We start from the raw sequence: 22,675 nt of genomic DNA on the forward strand, positions 1-22,675 counted from the left end.
CTTCTTCCATTACCTGACCAGTGTTGGATGCAGTGGAAAGTACTGCACAACTACAACAGCTGGTTACTGTGGAGACTAAATGGAGACCAGTGGAGAGACATTTTTTGCTGACCTATATCTTCTATATTATCTTCAGGTATATCTCAATAAATTAGAATATCAAGAAAATGTTCAGTATTTTTTCTCACTTATTTCACAAAGTGAAACTCGTATACTATATAGAGTCATTAGTCATTTGTCTTCTCCATGGTTGTGTAGCCCCCTGACTCAGGCTGAGAGACCATTTAGAGGCTCAAGGTTTGAGTTAATTAACTGATTAGGGTGTGACATCATACGTTTTCAATATTTAACTTTTTCTAAATATTCAAATTTTCTGGGACACAAAATTTTGGGTTTTCATTATCTGTGAGCCATAATCATCAAAATTACAAGAAATACAGGCTTGAAATATTTTGCTCTATGTGTAATACATTTATACATTCACCGGCCACTTTATTAGGTACACTTTGCTATACCTGGTTGGATCCCCTTTTGCCTTCAGAACTGCCTTAATCGTTCGTGGCATAGATTCAACAAGGCACTGGAAACATTCCTCAGAGAGTTTGGTCCATATTGACATAATAGCATCACACAGATGCTGCAGATTTGTCGGCTGTACATCCATGATGTGAATCTCCCGTTCCACCACATCCCAAAGGTGCTCTATTGGATTGAGATCTGGTGACTGTGGAGGCCATTTAACTACAATGAACTCATTGTCATGTTCAAGAAACCAGTCTGAGATGATTCGTGCTTTATGACATGGCGCGTTATCCTGCTGGAAGTAACCATCAGTAGATGGGTACATTGTGGTCATAAAGGAATGGACAATGGACATGGTCAGCAACAATACTCGGGGGGGGCTTTATATCTTGCGCAGTGTGGGCTTTGTGCATGGTTTGGGTGCTGTTTGCTGCGTTTTGTCCTCCACTGTATGGCATGCTGTGGTGGTCCTGTTTGGTGCGGCTCTGCCCATCGTGTGTGGGTGCTGCAGGGCCGCATCTCTGGGCTTATCGCTTGCATCGGGCTTCTCTGCCTTGTACTGGGGTGGGGTTTGCTTGTCTGCTGGATTGTTCCTGATGGTTGGTGTGTGCTTGGGGTTTGTGGTTTTCACCATGTCCCTACAGACGTATGGAAGGAGCTGGCTCCCTGGGAGAGCATTTTGCCCCCCAGTCCTTCCCTCCCCATCCCCGGACACCTCCCTCTGCCCGCTCCATTACACTACCACTCATTTAGGGCCTTTGGGTGTGGGTGCGTCATTGGAGTCCCATGGCAGCCTTGGTCCCAATTTTAATGTACAACTCAGACACTCTAACTTATAACATTTTCATGACACACACGTAGGGGCTTGGGGGTGGGCATGCTCAATGGCATCCAGAGGGAGTGTATTCTATTAACCTCACCTCTGGTGTCTGCACCCAGTTCTAAAGGTTAAGTTGCATGTAGACATTAGTATTCTGGGTGGGTGGGGGTGGGGGGACCCTCTTTCCCACCTGTATTTCTTTTTAAAGACACTCTACAACAACACACAACAAGACCACATCAACACTGTGGGTGGAGTTATGCATGGGGTCTTTCCACACCGCTGTTCGCTGTTTGGCGTCTGTGGTTGCAGACCTTCTGGTTGGGATTTGGGCGGGGGTTGGGAGTCGGGTCTTGGGGATCAATTGGTGCTGGGGCTGGAGCATGTTTCATGGGGTTGGGACTGTTTCATCCAAGGACGGCTCTGGTTGGCAGGCTTGTTTAGACCAGGTAGACCCCTTTTGTACATGGCCCCCTCTCTGGATAGGGACGTGGGTCGTTCCGGTTTGGGTGGTGCCTGCACTAGTCTGCCTGCCTCAGAGGGAAGGGGACCAACTCCTGGGTCCGGGGACTGGGGCCACCAAATGTTGGGCCTACTTTCTCCCCACCACATTCCCTGCCAGTGGCTGGTGTCTCTGCCCGGTGGTCCTCCCAGGGTTCTTGTGCTCTGGGGGGCCTTCGGATGTATGTGGCTTAGATCTCCTCCGTGTCTGTCTCTGGTCCAGGGGGACAGGCCTGTGGCTCCTGACACTCGCTATTGCATATTTTTATGGAGAAACCTTATATACACGTAATCACACTTACACCCACAGGTGTTTAGATTTAGGTGTTAAAAGATACACAGATGTTACATATTGAGCCGTAGTTACCACTAAATACATCTTGCATTGATTAGTACCGTGCACTTTTTCAATTCAATTCAATTCACAGATACTTTATTGATCCCCGAGGGGAAATTAGAATTCCAGTACAACCCATCCAAACATACATCATAAGACAAGACACAGAGCTGAAGCAGGGCAGATAAGGGAGGGGTGAGGAAGACAGAGAAAAGGCCACATTAGGTAAGTAGAGGGAAAAAAATCATATTTCACACTTTATCCTTAGCAGGATACAGTTTGAGATTGCAAAAAACCTCAGCACAAAGAAGCAACAAGTTTACAAAGACACAAGACAAGGGGGGGACGAGTCACCGAGGCTTTGCTGCCCACTCATAGGTGCTGCTTTGGTAACAATGCTGTTGTTATATATGTTTCTGCAGGTGTAGAAGCAAGCAGCCTATTCACCCTTCTTTCTCTCCTCTATTCTTTTCTCCTCTCCCTTTTTCCTTTTTGCCCCATCTCTCTCTCCTTCTAGCTTATTTTTTCCTTTTCTTTTCAGTCTCTGTGTCCATTGCAATTGAAATAATCTCAAAACAGTTTCTAAAAGTTTCTTTCATAAATATCAAGCGGAGCATTATAGTGTTAGCCATAAAGCTCCACTTGTGAAAGTAAATTTGTTGGGCTTCTTCTTGGCACTCAGACAACAAGTCAGACAACAAGACTGCCCTCTGCTGGCCAGCAACACTCAATCGCAAAAGCATTGGAGAAGCCTAAAAAAATAAAAATAGAAAATATGATCCCATTAGTTTTCTGTTTAAAACCCCACTTATGGTTGACAGCTGATGCTTTTTTCAAAAGCTTCAACTTTTCTAGTAAAACAGTCCAGTTATCTGTTCTGTCTCGATGCACTTCAGCAAGACACATCCAACAGGTGGATCCCTCTTCATTCTGTACCAAACTGAGATTCTTTAAAACACAGTTTTGAACATATGAACCATTCATTCTGTTTGTAAAAGCAGAATTAAAAAAATTTTTTTTTTATCAGCTGACAAACCACAACATCAATTATTTCTTCTAGCTGCTGCCATCGTGAAGGCACTATAAAGTTCCCCTGGCCCGCAAGAACATCCATTCCCTTTCTAACACCTACCCTGAATACAAACCGGATTCCAAAAAAGTTGGGACACTAACCAAATTATGAATAAAAACTGAATGCAATTATGTGGAGGTGCCAACATCAAATATGTTATTCAAAATAGAACACAAATCACTTATTGCTACTTGTCCCAACTTTTTTGGGATTTGTTGACGCCATGTAATTTTGAAACAACATATTTTTCCCTTAAAATGATACATTCTCTCAGTTTAAACTTTTGATCTGTGATTTGTGTTCTATTCTGAATAAAATATTAGATGTTGGCACCTCCACATCATTGGATTCAGTTTTTATTCACAATTTGTTTAGTGTCCCAACTTTTTTGGAATCCGGTTTGTAAATCAAATTGCCATCACTGCACATGATTTGCTATTGTCATTTCTAACCATATTTAATTTTTATATTGTAAGTTTGAATGTCTTGTGCGCTTTTAAAGAAAATACTGAAAAAGAAAATTGGACTTCGTTAAGGGAATATGGGGAGAGCATAATTTACATACAGTTTTACAAGTGTATCTTCAGACCTATCTTTCTGTGAATCAGTTTTAGCGACTGCTAGGTAGCTGCAGTTTTTTTTAACATTTTTACCCTTTTATGAGAGGCCTTCCACGGTTACGTGGTTCGGAAGGTTTTTTGGAAATAGACAGAAGCCATATATTTGGGATTTGAGTGTGAGTCAATGAAATTTTCACTTTATGTCTCTTGCTAGGCCACTTGACCTACTCTTTAGCAACAGGTTTTGAAGAAAAATTACTCATAGTTGCATCAACATACAGACCATATCCTTGTCTGGTCCAGTTTGGTGTATCCCAGGGTTCCGTTTTAGGACCACTACTGTTTCTGATATATCTGCTCCCTCTTGGGATTATTCTGTCAAATTTTAAAGGCATTTCCGATTCATGTTATGCAGATGATATTCCGTTTTACATCTCCGTTTACTCAAATTAAGCTTCTAAACTGAACCTATCTTTTTAAATCTGCTTTTGTTTAACATGTCTTGTATTAATGTTGATTGTGAAGCCCTTTGTGGTCTTTATATCTTGTAAGGCATAAAGAATAAAGAAAAACAAAAAAAAGTTTTACCAATGCTTTTGTTTTAATAATGTTAACATTTATGAACCTTTTAATGCTTCAGATTTATAACGATTTAGAATTCCTTTTTCACCGTAATACTCTTGCCCTTTCGCTACCATATTGGTTGCTTTTGTTGTTGATGGTTTAAAATAATTAAAACACACACACACACACACACACACACACACACACACACACACACACACACACACAATTATTTCTACTTTCGGTGGCGGTGAATATTTTCAGCTTAAGTGTCAAAAAGTTTAGTGTTAGGGACAGCACTTCGTGGTTCCTTAAAACAGTTTTGGGGTCTTTGGTGAGCTGGATTTTTATTTACTCCCAGTGGTGGTTCTTACGTTAATGGCACACTGCCAACCAGTTCCCCAACAAATCCAATTCTCTGTTCAGTGAAGAATAATCCAGGTTACGTCTGACCAATTTAAACGTGTGCATTTTGAACCGGAGATGCAGCCCAGACTTCTTTAAAAAGTACAAAATTGTCCCTTTACCACCAATTCATTAGCTTTAAAGTTAATCATCAGACATTTGTGGTGTACAGCAATAATTTCTTACAATACCAGGCGACCATTTCCTCTGACTGAACATGCAAATAAGCTGTAGCAGAGAGATTACGAGAGCAACTGAGCGTTTTTATTGTTATTTAAAATGTTTACCCCTACCATAGCCGTATTTCCCTTGTGATGTCATAAGGTGCTTTGACATTCAGCAGGTCATTTATTTTGAAGTGTGTGGCTGCATAGACCAGGTTTTCTCCCACACACAGTGACAGTAAAAGTCCTGAGCTCAGGCTCTCCTACCGTTGCTGCTCACGAACCACCCGCTATACACGGGACAGCGTGCTGGGCACAACAAGCTCTGCGGTCGATCCACTCAGTGCCGCCGCTGCACCGTAGTCCACCCCGGGCACAGAGGACTTCCCCGCCGACCCGCCTGGATCCACTCGGACGGAGAAATGAGCTCGGTGTCCGACGACCACACGCCACGGACGTAAGCGCGTGACGATTGTTTCTTCGCGGAAACACACACATCCATATCACCACACACACACACGCAGGGAGACCGACAACCCGCGCCGGCTTTGCTGTTTACTTAGCGATCAGCTCGGTGTCAGGACGGTCCCACTCGCTCATACCGAGACCATGGCGGAGAGGAGCGGCCGGCTGAGTTTCCCCGGGAGCGGGGCTCTTAATCGACCGGTGCCCATGAACCTGTTTGCAACGTGGGAGATAGACGGATCCTCCCCGAACTGCATCCCGAGGTAAGGCGCTGAACCCATTGTACGCCTCTGTCCTTGGTGTGTGTTTAAACTTTAAAGCCCTTGTTAGTGAGCGCGCTAACACTGCAGCCGCACCGACCCTGCTTTATCATCATGCCCACTGGATGCCCATGCAGGCCCTCCTCAGCTGTCTGCAGCACCGAGCTGATGCGAATAAAAAAGGCGTGAATCCCGCTGTGTGGTTGCAGAAATCTCCTCAGTGCAGGTTTATAGGTTCTGCAGGTATGTCCTGCTCACGATCAACCCCTTTGGAAAATGATCGTGACTACAGGGATTTTTTGGTTGGCTTTATTCTATGCTGTTAGATGCCATTTACATTGATATGAATCAAAGTGCACAATTAAAGCTCTGAAACCACTGTTTTCGTTATCAAGTAATGCACCAGATGTTAACAATGCTTGTTTTAACCTCCGGTGGTTTTACTGCATGCTTCAGATCTCCTGACAGATTCACAGTTAAGTAGCTGGAAACACTTGCTTTCAAAGTATCTTTGTTTATTCATTTATGCATGAAGGTTTTCTGCTGAAACCTATAGTGTCCACTAAGCTGAAAAGTGGGGCAAAACATCTGATCAGTGCCTTGTAGGTTGTCAACAAAACTAAAAAAGATGATAGAGAAATCAGTAAGATGCACAGATCTGGTCCATTCAGCTGGTGCCTCAATGGTTTGTGAGGTAATGTCATCCAAGAATTGAACACACTGGTCTAAAGAATCTCATCTAATGTCTTCGAAGCTCAGCTTACTTTAGGAAATCATTGTTATGTTAATATGTTTATATATATATATATATATAATTATCATCTGTTTCTTTATGAAGTATTCATTGTCAATCTTGTTCAATGTTTGATATTATTTTTATTATTTGCCCACGTAGAAAAAACACACAGTATAAATAATTCAAGTAATGATGTGTTTATTGCATTAGATTGTCAGTGATGCCATAATGTAACATTGCTTTAAATAACCTTACATTCAGAAGTGCTGTTCACATAATTAAACTCCCTCTATAGCCCTAAAATCGGAGCCAAAACCGTATTAGACAAGGTCAGACTGACATTCTGCTGTCTGTCTTCAGTCGGCAGCTGTTAGCCACCACAGACAAGGAAAAAAAAGCTTTAATTAATGTTGGAATTGGGGTGTTTTTATTTTTTTCTAAAGTTGATGGCTCTCTCTTGTTGCCCCCCAACACCCCCCCCCCCCCCCCCCCACCCTTATCCTCTTAATTTGATGCCTTCAATGGACATTACATCGCATGGCTTTTGGCTAAAATAAGACTAATTCATTTCCAGGAACAGCATGGCTGTGACATTATTCAGCAGAGTGGATGAGTAGATAAAATGCCTCGGTAACTAAAGAGACACATTTAGTCCTCGGTGACCTGTCATCAGCAACATGAAGCGGCTTTATGTCATGGATTAGATGGCTTAGATTGTTATTTTCATACACCATGATGCTTTAGTTATGTACAAACAGTAAGAAGTTGTTTTTTTAAAAGGCTGCAGCCTTGTATTGAGTGCTGTCTGTCAGAGTGGAGGCAGCAGGATCTCAGCTTGTTAACCTAGTGACACAACTGTCTGATCGTTTGGAAGAAGCCTCACAAGGTGGTCAGACAAACTGACCGAGGTGCCGTTTTCAGTGGTGTTTTTCCCTTTTCTGCAAAACTGTAGGAAGTTAGGAAGGAGATCTGATTACATCACATAAGAGAGCATGGTGATGCTTGGAGCTGTTGTAAAAGATCAAATCTTTCTAGATAGAGTGCCTTGAAAAGTATTCACACCCCTGGGGGTGTGTTGGACCTGGGATGCAACCAGCAGTTGGTAGACAGTGGCACTCAAGGACTGGAGTTGCAGACCCCTGCATTAGACCAACACAAAATACTGAGTGATTGTTATTAATTTTTTTACAACCAGTGTGGCATGCATTGGCATTTAGCCCCTCTGAGTGAATATTTTGTTAAACCATTTTTGTTGCAGTTACAGCTTCAAGTGTTGTGGGTAATGTCTCGTATACTTTTGTGCACCCAGAGACTAAACCTTCTCCTCATTCTTATTTATCAAATAGTTCAACTGCAGTCGGACTGGGTGAAGAGCATCTGTAAGCATCAGGTCTCATCTCTTGCCGCAGATTCTAAATTGGCCTGAGGTCTGAACTTTGACTGGGCCGTTGTAACACATGAATAAGCTTTGATCTAAACCCTGGATCTCTGGTTATATGTGCAGGGTCAATCATGGTCAAACCTGTAACCAGTTTGCTTCTCTGATTAATGCTCTCCTTGCTTGGCCTGTCAGTTTTGTTGGATGGCCATGTCTTGATAGCTTAGCAATTTGGGATGGAATAAACAGTGCTCTGTCAGATGTTCAGGGCTTGGGATATTGTTCATGAGTTACCCGGCTCTAAAATTCTCCACAATTTTATCTCTGACCTGTCTGCAGTGTTCCTTGATCTTCTTGATGCTGTTTGCTCACAGATGTTCGCCAAGAAAGTCTATGAGGCCTTCACAGAACACCTGGAATTATACTCAATGTGAATGACACTCAAGTGGACTTTACTAAACGGGTGACTTCTAAAGGCAGCTGGTTGGACAGGAGTTTGTTTTGGTGTATAAGGGGAAAGGGGGCGGAATATAGGTGCTCACCACAATTTTTCAACATTTCCATTCATCAAAAAAAAAAAGAAAATCGTGTTGTTTTTGGTGTTTGTGATCATAATGGGACAAAATGTGGAAAAGTTTGAATACTTTTGTAAGACGATGAACAGCAATCTCCTTACTGTAGTGCAAGTAACTCACCAGAAGCATTATACATTGTGTTCTGTAAGCTTAAATATGCGACAAAAAGACATTTTTTGCTGGTTTCTTCCACAATTGCTATGTTTGACATTACCACACTGTGCTTGATTCAAATATGACATCAGGTTTTTAAAAACTAGTGACAGTCTGAATTTTTGTATTTCACCTCCAGTCATTTCCAAGAACTGCTTTGATCTCTCTTTTACTCAACCTTATGTGACTTAAAACAGCACACATGGATATTTCAATGATTAAAAGGTTCAACGGGGTTTAATTTTATTGTTAGATCGCACGACTAGATATTTCCATCTGTATTAAATGAAAAACAGGGAAGAAAAAAAATAGGCAAAACAGACCAAAACTGGGTTAATGAAAACTTACATTGCCTTGCAAAAGTTTTCATACTGCCTCGAACAGTAAAACCACAAACCTTAATGTATCTTACTGAATTTTATGTAATAGTCCAATACAAGGTAGCCCGAAATTGTGAAGTAGGTCATTTTTTAACTATTTCTTATAAGCAATAATTTGAATAGAGTGGTGTGCATATATTTTAGCCCCCTTTAGTCCCCTTTAGCCTGACACACTGACTAACTAGTAATCAGAGTCCACATGTGTGTAATTTCATCTCAGTAGAAATCCAGCTGTTCTGTGAAGGCCTCAGAGGTCTGTCAGAAAACATTACGGAACAAACAACATTGTTAAGACCAAGGAACCAAGCAGGCTGGTCTTGGAGAAAGAAGTTTAAAGCAGGATCAGAAAATCTAAAGCGTCTGTCACAACTGCAAATCAACCAAGACTGTCCACCTATACTGGAAGGCTATACAAGGAGAGCTTCCACAAGAAGAGCCAAGAGGACTATGCTTATTCTGGAGGAACTGTAGAGATCCACAGCTCAGGCAGTCCTGCACTCCACCAACATGGCCTTTATGGAAAATGGCAAAAAGAAAGCTGTTATTAAAACAATGTCATAAGAAGTCCCAGTGGCTGATTTCCACAAGCCACAAGAAACATGTGAAAGAATGAGCTCTGCACAGATGAAAACAAAATGTAACTTTTCAGCCTACATTCAAAGCAGTAAGTAAACAAACCAACACATCACTCTGAACATACTATTCCAAGACTGAAACGTGGTAGTGGCAGTATTATGGTGTGGGGATACTTTTCTTTATCAAGGATAATGAAAGTGGTCAGAGTTGATAAAAGATGGATCAGGTTAACTACCTGACAATCCTGGAAGATAAACCTATTAGAGAACTTGATACTGGGGCAGAGGTTCACCTTCTAGGAAGATAATGACCCTAAACATGCATCCAGAGCTGCAACTGAATGCTTAAGGTCAGAGCACATTGATGTGTCAGAATGTCGCAACCAAAGTCTTGTCCTAAACTGCATGGAGCATTTTTGAAAAGACTTGAAAATTGCTCTTCACAGATGCTCTCACACTCTACTGTTCTCCACATCACATTTATACACTGCTGTGTGGTGGTCTATCACACAAATCCCAAGAAAATGTATTGAGGTTTATGAAAAAAGTTCAAGTAGTATGAACAAATTTGCACAGCTCCGCTGCAGTGACTGGAACAGGATTTGCAGCCAATGTGTAATTTGTTTCAGTAATAAAATCCTCTTCTCTCTATTTTGGACCAGTCAGCTTTCATTTTGATGATGATTACAGCTAGTAATGAAACAAATCGTTATAGCTTAGTGTGCTTTTTCATCTGTTTGCAGAAACTTTGCCAAAATCATTATTTATGTCCAGACTGACGGGACTTGTTCTGGGAATTTGCAGCTTCTTCACAAATAAGGAATATTATTAGTTGTAAGGGAAACTCTATCGTTCTGTTGCAATAATGACAGTTTAAAGGGATCCATGTGTAGAGATCAAAATCTGTGTTCTAAATTTCCTCCTATATCTGTTTACATAGCAGTGGTTATTTACCACTCCAGCAGACTTCTGTAAGTCACTTGGAAGTTGGCTCCTCACCTGATGGCATCTTATTTTTTCATCTCTCAGTAAAACCCGCTCACTGTGACTCGGAGGTCTCCGAGTCCCAGGGCTTTTCGGGTGGGAGACTTAAAGATGTGCTGCCTCTGCACAGATCTCACGTTTCCAAAAGTCACTCCTGGACATGTGCCTCCACATGCAGAGATGCTTCATAACAACTAACCTTGGCTGAGGGAGGGGGTCCTAATCTACCTTATTGGTTTGTGGATTGGGGACTAGTGTTCTCATGCAGGGTTTTGAAGGTAGAAGGCATTTATGAGAGCTTTGGTCTGCCTTTGAGGAAAAATGCTAGGAACATTACTGAGGGTCGTCTTTATTGTACTCCTCTTATAATCCCAATGGTGTCCTAAGTGTGTGTCTGACATTCTGAGTGTGATCGTGAAAGCTGTTGTTAAGTTGCTTCACCTCATTTTCAGAGACATCTAAATGAGCTTTCTCAGTGGCTTTTTACAGCTTGGGCTATCACAGTCTGTTCACATTATTGCACCCAATTCCTTCAGATGGACATTTCTACTGAGGGCCTCATCAGTTCTCCCTCCTGCTTATGCAATCAGACTCTTCTCACAGTTTGACCACTTTCTTTCTTCCTGCCCTTAAGACCCGAGAGCAACGAGCTGCACTTCATAAAAGCACCTCTGAAGTGGGCATCAGTTGCATTTCTTCTACCCATCAGCCCACAGGCGTGAAGCTAAGTGCTGCCAGATACTGGGCCAATTTCAGAGACAGAGCTGGATTGAACGGGCCCTTGGGTGGCAGCTGGAACCCGTAGGCTGTCATATTTGGGCCTGTTGGAGGCGAGAGTGCTGAGATGTCGCTTTGAGTTGTGGGGAGACACTTGCCCTTTTGTCCCCAGGCCTGCTGGGTAGTCACACTGCGGGAATTTAGAGTAGGATGGACAAGGGGCTGTGAAAGCGTTCCATTGTTTTATGTTCCCTTTGTGGCTTTTGTTGTCCTGAAGTCCATGCCTCTTCTGTACCAATGTTTGCAAGTTTGCTTTATTTTACTGTGCCTCGCAAAAGTATTCTTAAAACATGAACCGTTACACATTTTATCATACTAAAGCTACACACTTAATTATTTAGAAATCTGGGAGGTTTCTGAATCTGGTTTGTAAGTTTTAGCTCTGCCAGTGGAGTAGCAAACAGCATTAATATTTTCACCAGTTTCTCTGAAGCATGAGAGGATGCAGGTGAGGGAGTTTTCTGTACAGAGCACATTGCATCACTGAACCAGCCATCATGTGCAATGATTTTAACCTAGCTAAGAGCTCTGTTGTAAAGAAAGGAAATCCTGCACTCTACATTCAAGATTTTGGCTTCTTACTGATCACTCTGAGCTGAAGTTGCTGCTAAAATAAGATAGTAAAACCTATTCTACACATGCATCTTTTTCCTCCTCTCTTGTCAGTGTCACAAACACACTTTCCATCATTCGTCTTTGTAACAATCTTCCAGAAGCCCTGCCATGGGTGCAATCTGGAGATGCGTGTGTGTCTGCTCTACTGGATGTTCTACTTTTTTTGAGAACATGGATTTCTTTCAGCTGCTTGATGAAATCCTTCTGGGTTGCAGCCAGAATCAGGAACCTATGCGAGCAGCAGCTGGAATACCAAAAGCATTTCAATAGATTAGGGGACTTAAGGCATGGTCATTCTAGGTTGTGTTCACAGTTCCTGGAAGCTGAAAATATCCCAGTTCTTGCCAGTGAACTCACCGGACATGTCACCCTTTGGGCATATTTGGGATGCTCTGGATTGGTGTATACGACTGCGTGTTCCAGTTCTTGCCAATATCCAGTAACTTCGTTTAGCCTTTGAAGAGGAGTGGACCAACATTCCACAAGCCTCAATCAACATCCTGATCAACTCTATGCCAAGGAGATGTGTTGCACTGCGTGAGGCAAATGGTGGTCACACCAGATACTGACTGGTTTTCAGACACCCCAGACCCCCCAATGCAGCAAAACTGCACATTTTAGAGTGGCCTTTTATTGTGGCCAGCCAAAGGCACACCTGTGCAATAGTCACAAACTAAACCTGAGAGCTTTTCAAGACCTTATGAAAAGCATTCAGAGTTAGTGTGATGACCGTGTTTTTAATCCTTATGTTTTTTATATGACAGTGGAGTGAAATCCTGTCAAAGAATTGACTTTCCACACAGATTTTTTTGTCAGGTATATCACCACCAGGTTCTTTGAAGGTTAAATCGGGGGCCTGGTGTAAGACATCCTGCAGCTGTTTGTTGCTGCTGCAGCTGGGTTTGGAGGACAGAGAGGGCAGGATGGGAAAGGATAGCCATCTTCTCACTAAACACACACACCATGCATTTGAGATGCTTTGTGACTCTGTGGTTTTGCCTCCTGCTGACCTCCCTCATACCTCAGTACCTCAGTGCTGTTGTGCTCTCCTATTATTTTCCCACAGACAATATTTGGTTTCTGTTTTACCATTGTGCAGAAGGAGACCAGGAGTTTGACAAAAGCCACTATATGACAGGTGGTGTATTGTCTTTGCGTATTTACAATAAATTAAGCTGGTATATTTGTGTTGAAAGAACAAGTCTGTGACACCAATGGTAGTCAAACATCAAGGCGGAAGCTGGTTGAAAAAGAGAAGGCATAAATAGGGGGCCGCTCCTGAGATATTAACCCAAACATAATTTTTTTATTGTTTTTGCTCATCTTGAAAAAAATGGAAGTTTTGAAGCTAGAAAGCCTATCCAACCTTGACCAGTTGTCATAAATGTTCACCTAATGCACCTCTTTTAGCACAAACAGAGCTCAAAGTGAAAGACAGCAGACTAAAAGCCACCCATCTGAACACAGTACATGATAGCAATGACTTCCTCATAACATGTCAGTACTCTGGCTCATTAAAATCAAGTCTACCTTTTGCATCTGCAGCGATTAATTATAATTTCATTAAGGAAATGCTGTTTGGGTATTCAGAGGCAGCCTGCAGGGAGTACTTTAGGTTTTTTCCACCTGATTATTTTATTATTGAAGTATTATTGAAGAATCCTTGATATGCAATCTGCTCTGGGTCAAATGGTAGATTGACGTTAAGACATTTGCATCTAATCAACGAAATATTTCAGAATCACACAAGGAGAAACACAGCTAAACAGAGACTTAGTTCTGAACTTTATCTGTTGGTTAGATGATTAAACAATGTGGCACTGGGTGCTTTCCCAGTGCTACTAAACCTGTTTGTTTATCAGAAAACATTTAACTTGTTGTTAGGACTGACTCGGTGGTAACTGCTCACTATGAGGGCTCCATAAAGCCTCCCTCAACCTTCGGTGATGAGGGGGGTGAAAAATTAGTCAACTACCAGTGTCGCTCTGCTCACTCTCCATGTTTCAATATGTTAAATCAAGCTAGCTGCCACTTTCCCTCGTACTCCTGACCACACCCTCTTAACCCCCTGCGCTCATCTCAACACTTGGCCCTGCCCCCTCTCTTGTCTCTTGGCATTGCCCACTTTGGTGGCATTTTTCAAAATGTATCTGGGGGCGGGTTTATGCTTTTATGTCGGGATTCATTGCACTTTCAACTAACTATATTCATATTTGTTGCAATTAATAACTAAAGGGAAAGATACACTATGTATTCAAAATAAAAAGGAAAAAAATGATCAAGAGTGAATGCTGATACCATTTCTTTCTAATAAGTCAAAATTAACAAGACATAGGCACCTGGAATGTTTTTCTAGCGTTTCTTCCATTGCAGCTCAAGTGTTATTTTCATGTAGAAATTACAGATTCTTTTGAACTATCTTCTTAGATCTATGTGCTTCCTCTGACTTTATCTTGGAATACCTCACTTATGCTGAAAATAGCCAACATTGTCCCTTCTCCTCAGTAACAGTAAGGGCTATGGTGCATTAACTGATCTGAAAAATATCAGATTTTCAAGCTTCTGACTGGCCATCACCAATCACGGCCATTCTAGCTGAAAATCCCAGTTCCGATTCCAGTCAACAGCTGATTTCTCATTGAGATGTTTAAGTTGTCACTCACTAACCAGTATGTGACCCGACAACTAAATTAAGCTTATTTTAGAGGTATTCTTCATGATCGTTGGGAATATATAAATGTCCTTAATTTAGAAGTGTTCATGAGCCAGTCACTCTGGGGATTATTTAATTTTTGTTTATCATAAAACACCCTTTTGAGCCTAAAACGTCAGAACAGAATCACGGTGTGTGTCTAATCAGGAAGCTGGATATAAACCAGTGGGAGCAGACTGGGCTGTCTGAGAAGAAGGGGAGCGTATCAAAGCTGTTTTTACAAAAACTCTGGAGGTATACAATATGATAACTGTTTCACATGGACTTTAAATAAGCAACTGTTTGAATGAAATGTTCTTTGAGGAGACGATATGGCAGTTTTGTGTTTCTAAGTTGTCAGAAATTAAGTGAAGCAGGTTTGAAGCAGACCTTAACTTACACTGAATAAAAATATAAATTAACACTTTTGTTGTTGCTCTCATTTTTCATGAGCTGAACCCAAAGATCTAGGATTTTTTCTTTGCGTACAGAAGGCCTTTTTCTTTCAAATATTGTTAACAAATCTGTATGGTTTTTAATATTTTTGATAATAAAAAGAAAAGTCTGGAATGTATATATATTTATCCCTGTGAGTCAATACTAGAAAAACATTTGGCTGCAGTTACAGCTGCAGGTCTTTTGGGCTATCTTTCTACCAGCTTTACATTTCTAGAGAGGAAAGCCTCCCCACAACATGATACTACCTTTCATTTAGAGGTTTCAGAGTAAAGGGGGTGGAGCGTATATGTCTTTGCCAACACTGTTGCTGCTACAATGTTCTCTTTATTAAATGTCCACTTCATTTGGCAGCCTAAAGCCACAAATCCCATTCCTATCTCAATTCAGTTAATAGACGAATTCCATTTCTAAAGAGCATCATCGTGTGAAACTGGATTTTCTGTTACTGTTGAGTCCGGAGGTGACCTTATTTCCAAATGTGGCTCAAATTATGGAAATAGCTCTGTGATTACATGGGCTGTCCTGGGGCCTGTTTACTTCATCCCATGTTCCAGTACTTTCAGGGAGCAAAAAATGAGAAAATGGGGTTAACAGGCTGAAAAGGCAGCGAGCGAGGGAGATGTGTCAAAACCTTGTGCCAGATGCAGACGAGATTATGCTGCGGCTGTCCGCAAACACTTGTGGCTTAGTCTAAAAATGTGTCATTTGTAGAGCTTGTTGTTTTGCTGCCTTGTCCCTCTTTGAATCATTTGTCTCTGATTATGATTTCTCCTAACTATGCAGTTGCGCATTTTAAGGAGGGGTATGATGAGGTTCTGGAAACTATCTCTGTTGGGCTCCTGTTTGAGGTTTGGTTAAACTGTCAGGAAAAATTAATTGGTGGAACAGAAGTGTCCATTTAATCTTCATTGCCACCCGAACACACAGGAAACAAAAGGCCTGGGCTTTCACTGGATCATTGTTTAGCATTGAATTTATTTTTTTCGCCTCACTTGTGGTCCATTACATGTATTATCTTCAATTTGATTAAGAAGCACACGTTTGCATTTAAACTGGTGCATTATTATTCACCATGATGTGCAGAAGGCAATGGGTTCGAGTTCATTTCATGCCAGCTTGATTCTCAAGTTGATCGTTCTTGGCCTGAGGGAATGTGAATTCCTTCATTCTTGGTGCGTTGTTGATTTCTGTCATCAAAACAGTGACTACCAGGGAAGATTCTGGAACACATTCATCACTACTTTTCATAGCAATAGAAAGCATCAGGGAAAACTGTCTGGAATTTTCTTTCCATACGATGTTGTTTTTATCCAATTTAAAGGTAAATGTCACTAAATTAGAACATATTCAAAAAGTTCAATTATGTCAGTGGTGCTATTCAAAAAGGGAAACTCATACATTCAATTGATCAATTACACGTAGAGTGATATATCTCACGTTTGTCTTTTTGTTATTTTTTAACCTTATGGTTTACAGCTAATAAAAACCAAAAATTCTGCTTGTCGGGAATGTGAATATTACACATGACCAATATGAAAGGATTTTTAATGCAGAAATGATTTGCCATGCTCTCACTGATCAGAGTGGTGTATTTGGCCATGGTAATGGAAAGTTGAGTGGAAGGAAAAGTTACACAAGCAACAGGGACAGCAGAGAGGAGAGGAGAGAGGATTGTGGAACAAAACCATTTAAAAGTTTGGAGGAGGTTCACAAAGTTTGAACTGTGGCAGGATTTAGTGGTTCAAGAGCCATCAAACACAGATGTATTCAGGAAATGGGTTACAACTGTCCCATTCTATGTGTTAAGCCACTCCTGAAACAGAGACAACAACAGAAACGTCTTTCCTGGGCTAAGGTAAGAGCTGTCCAAACTCAGCACAGCCATCTACCAGGGAATTTAGAGCACTTCTTGCTTCTTTCTGCTGACAAGCTGAAGCAAGACAGGTTTTCCAGCAGGACTTGGTACCTGCTAACAATGCCAAAGGTACCAATACCTGCTTTAAGGACTATGGTATTACTGATTGATCAGCAAACTCACAAAGTATTGTGAGTATTGTGCAGAGGAAGATGAGAGACACCTGAACCAACAATGCAGATGAGCAGAAAGTCCCTACTAAAGCAACCTGGACTTCCTGAACACCTCTGTGGAGCCACAGGCTGATTTCTGAAACAAGACTGATTTGGGGCTTGCCTCGTTGCAGCAGTCAGGGTTAGCCGAAGTAGCTGTTGTTTCAGTTCACTCATGCTTAAGAAACGTTTCCTGAATTTAGACCACGGAGCAGAAATGTAGGTCAGGCTCTTTTTTGGAAAACTTAGAGGAGAGCTTAGAAGGGCTAACATATTGTAGTAATTACGAGAGCCACTGTGCTGTGTCTGTGATTTTGCTCCTGGGCGGCTGAGTCATATGACCCCCGTTCATGTTTCCACGGGACTCCTCCCTGATGTATTGGCTGGACAGATGGACAAAGAGAAAATCCTGAGGTTGGCATCACAAACTAAAACCTCCCTTCACCCCCCAACCCCCCCCCACCCCCCCCCCCACCCCCCCCCCCGCCCCCCCCCCCCCCCCCCGAACAAATGGTGGAGTGAGCATTCATTATTGCTGCCAGTCAGAGAGAAAAAATATATATAAATAAATAAAACACCATTTTACAAGCTTGTAAACATAACCTCTCTGACCTGCCAGATGCTGAGCATGGTCCTGCTAATCTGCTGCACTAAAGCTATCAACTGAAGTCATAGGGATTTATAAAAAGCAAACAGAAATGATTCATCATGTTTGTTAACTATGAAACACTCTGAGTTTATCCAAATCTGCTCCAGGGAGTGAGGATGTTTTTATCAGAGCTTTCAGTAAAATAGAGCTCCGCTCTCCTTATAATCCTCATTAGTTTGACCAAACAGAAGGTAAAAGCTTCAGTGGAATATGCAGCCTATTTGTGGCCACATAAAAGGAAATGCACTGCACCAACAACACAGAGCTGCACCGCTGTAAAACTGGTGAAAACAGCAAAGCAGAAATGATGTGGTTGTTGGTACAGCTGAATTACGTGTAGGTAGAGCTGCTGGAATTCAGCTCAGCCTTTAGCTTTCTAAGTAAGGCAGTGTTTTTAGACACATTTTCATTCAAACGTAGAATCGTCTGAAAAGATTTTATGCTTTATTGAGGCAGAAAGAACGGGATTATTATTACAGGCAATATGCAGTGAAAGTCCTGAACACAGGGAGAACATAAAAAACAGCCATGTCAATTTGACGCTAATCCTGGTTGTGTATATCTCTGAATTGTTACCAGTTTTAGCAGATTTTTAAGATTTGTAATTAACAGCATTCAGAATACTTTTTTTATCCTTCCTGCTATTGGCCGTCCTTATTTAATCTAATTAGTAGCAGAGGTGATGTCACACTGTGTGAAAGAGTGCACATTTTAAAAGAAAAACAAAATGATTATGGAGTTGATATCTTAAACTGTCTTTAGTAGCCATGGTATGATAATCCTGAGAATAAAAATACCAGTTTTTCTGTATCACAATATTAAACAAAAAAAATGACAAATACATGTTTTTAATATGATCCCATTACTTTTATTTAAAACAAAAATCAATAATGAATACATTGCTGCTGCTACAATAATATTGATTATTGCAGAAAATAATTATGTTTTCTATGAGATCACAGCTGAGAGTTTTGACCCTTGGCTGTCTTGCATACTCATGACAGTGCATTACTAATATGTTTTTTCAGCTTAAGATATTAGAGCCATTAAGAATTAAATGCTAATTCATTTAAACGTAGAGATAAGATTAAATTCCAGTGCCAACTACAGCAGTAAGTCATAAAGAAAAAAATATTTTTACAGATGTACACGGCTGTGGAAACTGAAGCAAACTATGAAATAACAATCCACAAAACTGTGTAAAAGTTGGAAAATAAACCTGCTTTTTGTGCACAGTTTTATCGCTTCTTCCCATCCTGCTTTTTGTGGGTATATTTTCATCAATTTGTGAAAATTTCTTTTTACTTATCAGTCTGAAACTATTTCTTTAAAGGGCTTACCATAGAGCTTGCACTCGGCCAACGAATAACTATTTATTTCCTTAATTCATAAAAATATTGAAATATGGGAGTGAAATGGTTGGCTTCCACTTACAAAAATGGACATGGAAGGAATGAAATGGCAATGCAGGGTAGGAAATATTGGTACAAATTGGCCTGCAATTCTCTTTCTTTGCCTTTAATGAGTAAACAACAAACATTGAGATCAATGAACGACAAGCAGTGGAGAAACATGGGGAATCGAATTCTTGCTGAAGCCAGTCACAATCGGAGGACTGTTGCGTTTAGCTTTTGTTTTAGTAAATAAATGCACTACTTAGGCTTCTGCCATAGTTGACTGTCATCACACATGGAGCCTTGCTGCCAGCAGAGCTCACTTGTTGATGCAAGTTACCACCCGACAGCAAACTCTAGGTTTAGAGCCTTAAAGATCAACCGCTGACCCTGATGTTAGGATGTTTGTGGCTTGGCAGTGGAAGCTAAATTGCTGTCCTTGTGTGCATCTATATTAGAAATGACCTTGTTGATAATCAGAAAACAATGCATTGCAAAAATAATGCAATTTAGCATTATTAATTCCTTTTCATTTGACTAGAAATTTGTTTTTTATTGTATTTTAAAATTATGACAAGGAGGTACGTTTTTTCTACACCAGAGCTGATATATGTGGTTTCCAGCTTCAGCCACTTCATATGGGATGCATGTAATATTCCATGCAAGTATTTCCACATGAGTGAATCAAATGTATTTATTCTTCTTTGTAGAAATAATTCTGTTATGGAGGGAAATAAACAGGCAGATTGGATATGATTGATGTTTCTGTGTTCTTTTGCTAAGACTTGCATTAGTTTTCTTGCCAGGGGGGAAAACTATATTTAATTGATTAAAACTGATCTATTAATGAAGCGCTAATAGTTAGAATAAGTGCAAACTGATTACTTGAGTTACTGTGTTTGGTACACTGCCAATGTAAAAATTCTGTTTCTTGATCTTAAATTTAGATTAATAAAATGAATGTGCACAATACAGGCTTGTATTTAGTCAGCTTCTTGCACACAGAGTGCAGTGATTGCTCTCTATGTGGCCTGAGTGTGACCAACAAAGCCACATCAGTCAATAAACATGTATATGAATGGATGCAGTGCTCTTCATGTTCATTTACAGCAGCCCCATATCACAGAATTCTGTCAAAACAGCAATAAAACCTGCCTCTGCCAACATCCTCCTTAGATCGACAGCATGGCGCACGTGTGATTGCTCAGAGATTTGTTGCACAGGTAATGAGCTCCTTGATTGCTCAGGCAAGAAACAGACTAACTTGTACAGATGTTTTACAGCCCAACTCGTAGCTGTCCTAAAGTCATTATGTTAAACACTGTAGCCTTGAGGTTCTGCCTGTTATTTGTTGGATTCATTCATAAAGCTGTAAAACCCAGACACCATGCAAGGCCTCTGCAATGTGAAGCCTGTTTATAGTTCCTACGTCTCACTAAGAATGCACCGATCAGTTTTGTGGCTAATTTCTGGGTACCTTTTTTTTTTTACCTTTGACCTAACAATCCTGATTTTAACCAATTCCAATTTATCTAAAAGATTTGTGATGTAAAGCATTCAAGTTATGTTTTTTTATTGCTCTTTACTACTACCATCTTTACTATTATTTTAAAACAACAGTGGGAGTATTTCCTGGACCAGGGATCTGCAACCTGTGGCTCTGGGCCCACATGAAGGGAATTCTCTATTACCTTGAGCAAAAATAACAGGAACCCTAATTATTGTAAAATTTGATCCCATATAAAAAAGCTAGTTTTGTTCTCTACTTTTATGAAATATGTGCATTGAATTTCCACAACAGAATTGACACAAGAGGTGCAGGTTTGGCTGGCTTTGTGTAAACCTCACTTTGTAAACGATATTGGCAGATATACAGCTCTCTATAAAGACACAGTATCCACAATATTCCTAGTATTATATGAAGCATCATTTATTTTTTTGTCATAAATTTGAATTCAAAGCTAATTTGACTTGATTTCTAGTGTTTTACTAATTCCAATGTTCTGTTATGCTGCATAGTTATGTCTCTAACATCAAACAGTTTGACTAAATCTGTTGGGGGTTAAAATAAAATATTGGACAACTAAGCAACTATTTACCAGAGCCATGAGAAAATAAAACATTTTCAGGAATGAGTAAATTGTTGAAGTCAGATGTTCTTGGAAAAAGGGAGCCTCTGATCATCTAAAAAGTAAAAAGAATTTCATTCCTATTGAGAGAATTGGATCTTTTATTGTGTTTTAAAGGTTTTTATTTATGTTTAATAAATATGACATGCATAATTTTGTATTTGATTCCTTTCAAAAACCCTCTTAAGTTTAGCTCATTGCCGTAGCAGCCTTTTAGCTCAGTGTCTGCCAGGACATATAATTAGCACAGTACATGTTGAATTATTCAAAAGCTTGTTTTTATGGTGTTGTGTGTTTTCATCAAAATTTTAGTATGTAAAACATAACTTGATTAAGATGTTCTAATAAGTCAGACATTCGTTGACTTTGGTTGAAATGGACCATCTTTAATTTAATCTTTTACAGATTCCTAGCTGTTGCAACCCAAATATTTTGACTCCTGATGGGATAGAAAGTACAATTCTTTTTTAGTCATTTTAGAGGAGTCAACAAATTCCTGTTGTCTTGCAACTTTAAGGTTTTGGTCTTGTTAATGCAACATTTCTATATTCGTTATCTTCTCCCAGGCTGGAAGTTTCCTGCTGTTTTAATTGAACAGGCATAAATTTAACACAGACAAACTGCAAATGTCCTGACTTATTGGCCTTGTGATAATTAACGTGGGTGTGCAGCAGTCAGACTGGAGCGCCATGCTGCAAACCACCGCTTACAAAGCTCTCATTTGTTTCCCCCCACCTCCAGGACTTTCAGAGGGCACAGATCATTGTGTGTTCTTCTCTGGATTAGACTCTCCTCAGCATTGGCTGCGATATGTTAAACTCATGTTTTATGGTGCTCATCTCTCTATTTTGCAATATGAAGTCAACTTTTTTAGCACAGTTTTCTTTTTAAACCACAGATGCACACAGTTGTGCCTGCAGATAGAATTAGTTTCAGTATCTTTGGTGGTTTTCATTATTTCTAGGTCACACAGGAAATTCATCTCTCTTTGTCCTGCTTTTTTAAATACATTTACATTCTTTATAAATAAAAAAAATCTGCTTTGATGAACATAGCTTTGAATTAATGCACATATATTGTTTTTTTTCTCTTCTTCAGCCTCTGGATTATAGATTATATATTGAGGATGTCTGGCACATGGCAGCAATAGGAAGATTTAATTATTAGGTATCCTTTGTGAAAGTAGCCTTTTTGTTTGTGTACTGCCTTCAACAAGCTTCAGAAATACAGTGTCAGACACATTCATTGGCCCTTAAAATAAATTCCCCCTTCATTGGAGTCGCGTAATCTTAGATAGAAATGTTCTAGAAATGTTCAACCTTTATTTTAAATAATTAATTAAGAAGGCAAGTAAAAAAAAAATGTTTTTAACAAAATGGTGCAATCACTGGTAACCCTGCTGTCAGTGCTTTAATGCCATTAGCACAAGCTCTGAAGATCAT

General features: G+C 40.3%; 1 protein-coding gene across 1 annotated transcript in view; it reads left to right on the forward strand.

The window, feature by feature from the left end:
• Positions 1-5,248: 5,248 nt before the first annotated feature.
• Positions 5,249-22,675, forward strand: part of pacs2 (phosphofurin acidic cluster sorting protein 2) — an 83,165-nt gene continuing 65,738 nt past the window's right edge. Inside the window, exon 1 of the mRNA XM_047345208.1 lies at positions 5,249-5,673. Within this exon, the coding sequence (XP_047201164.1) occupies positions 5,555-5,673 (119 nt within the window). The 5' untranslated portion in view covers positions 5,249-5,554. The remainder of the gene's footprint in view (positions 5,674-22,675) is intronic.

Source organism: Girardinichthys multiradiatus, chromosome 19, assembly GCF_021462225.1.
Source record: "Girardinichthys multiradiatus isolate DD_20200921_A chromosome 19, DD_fGirMul_XY1, whole genome shotgun sequence".
Lineage (NCBI taxonomy): Eukaryota > Metazoa > Chordata > Actinopteri > Cyprinodontiformes > Goodeidae > Girardinichthys > Girardinichthys multiradiatus.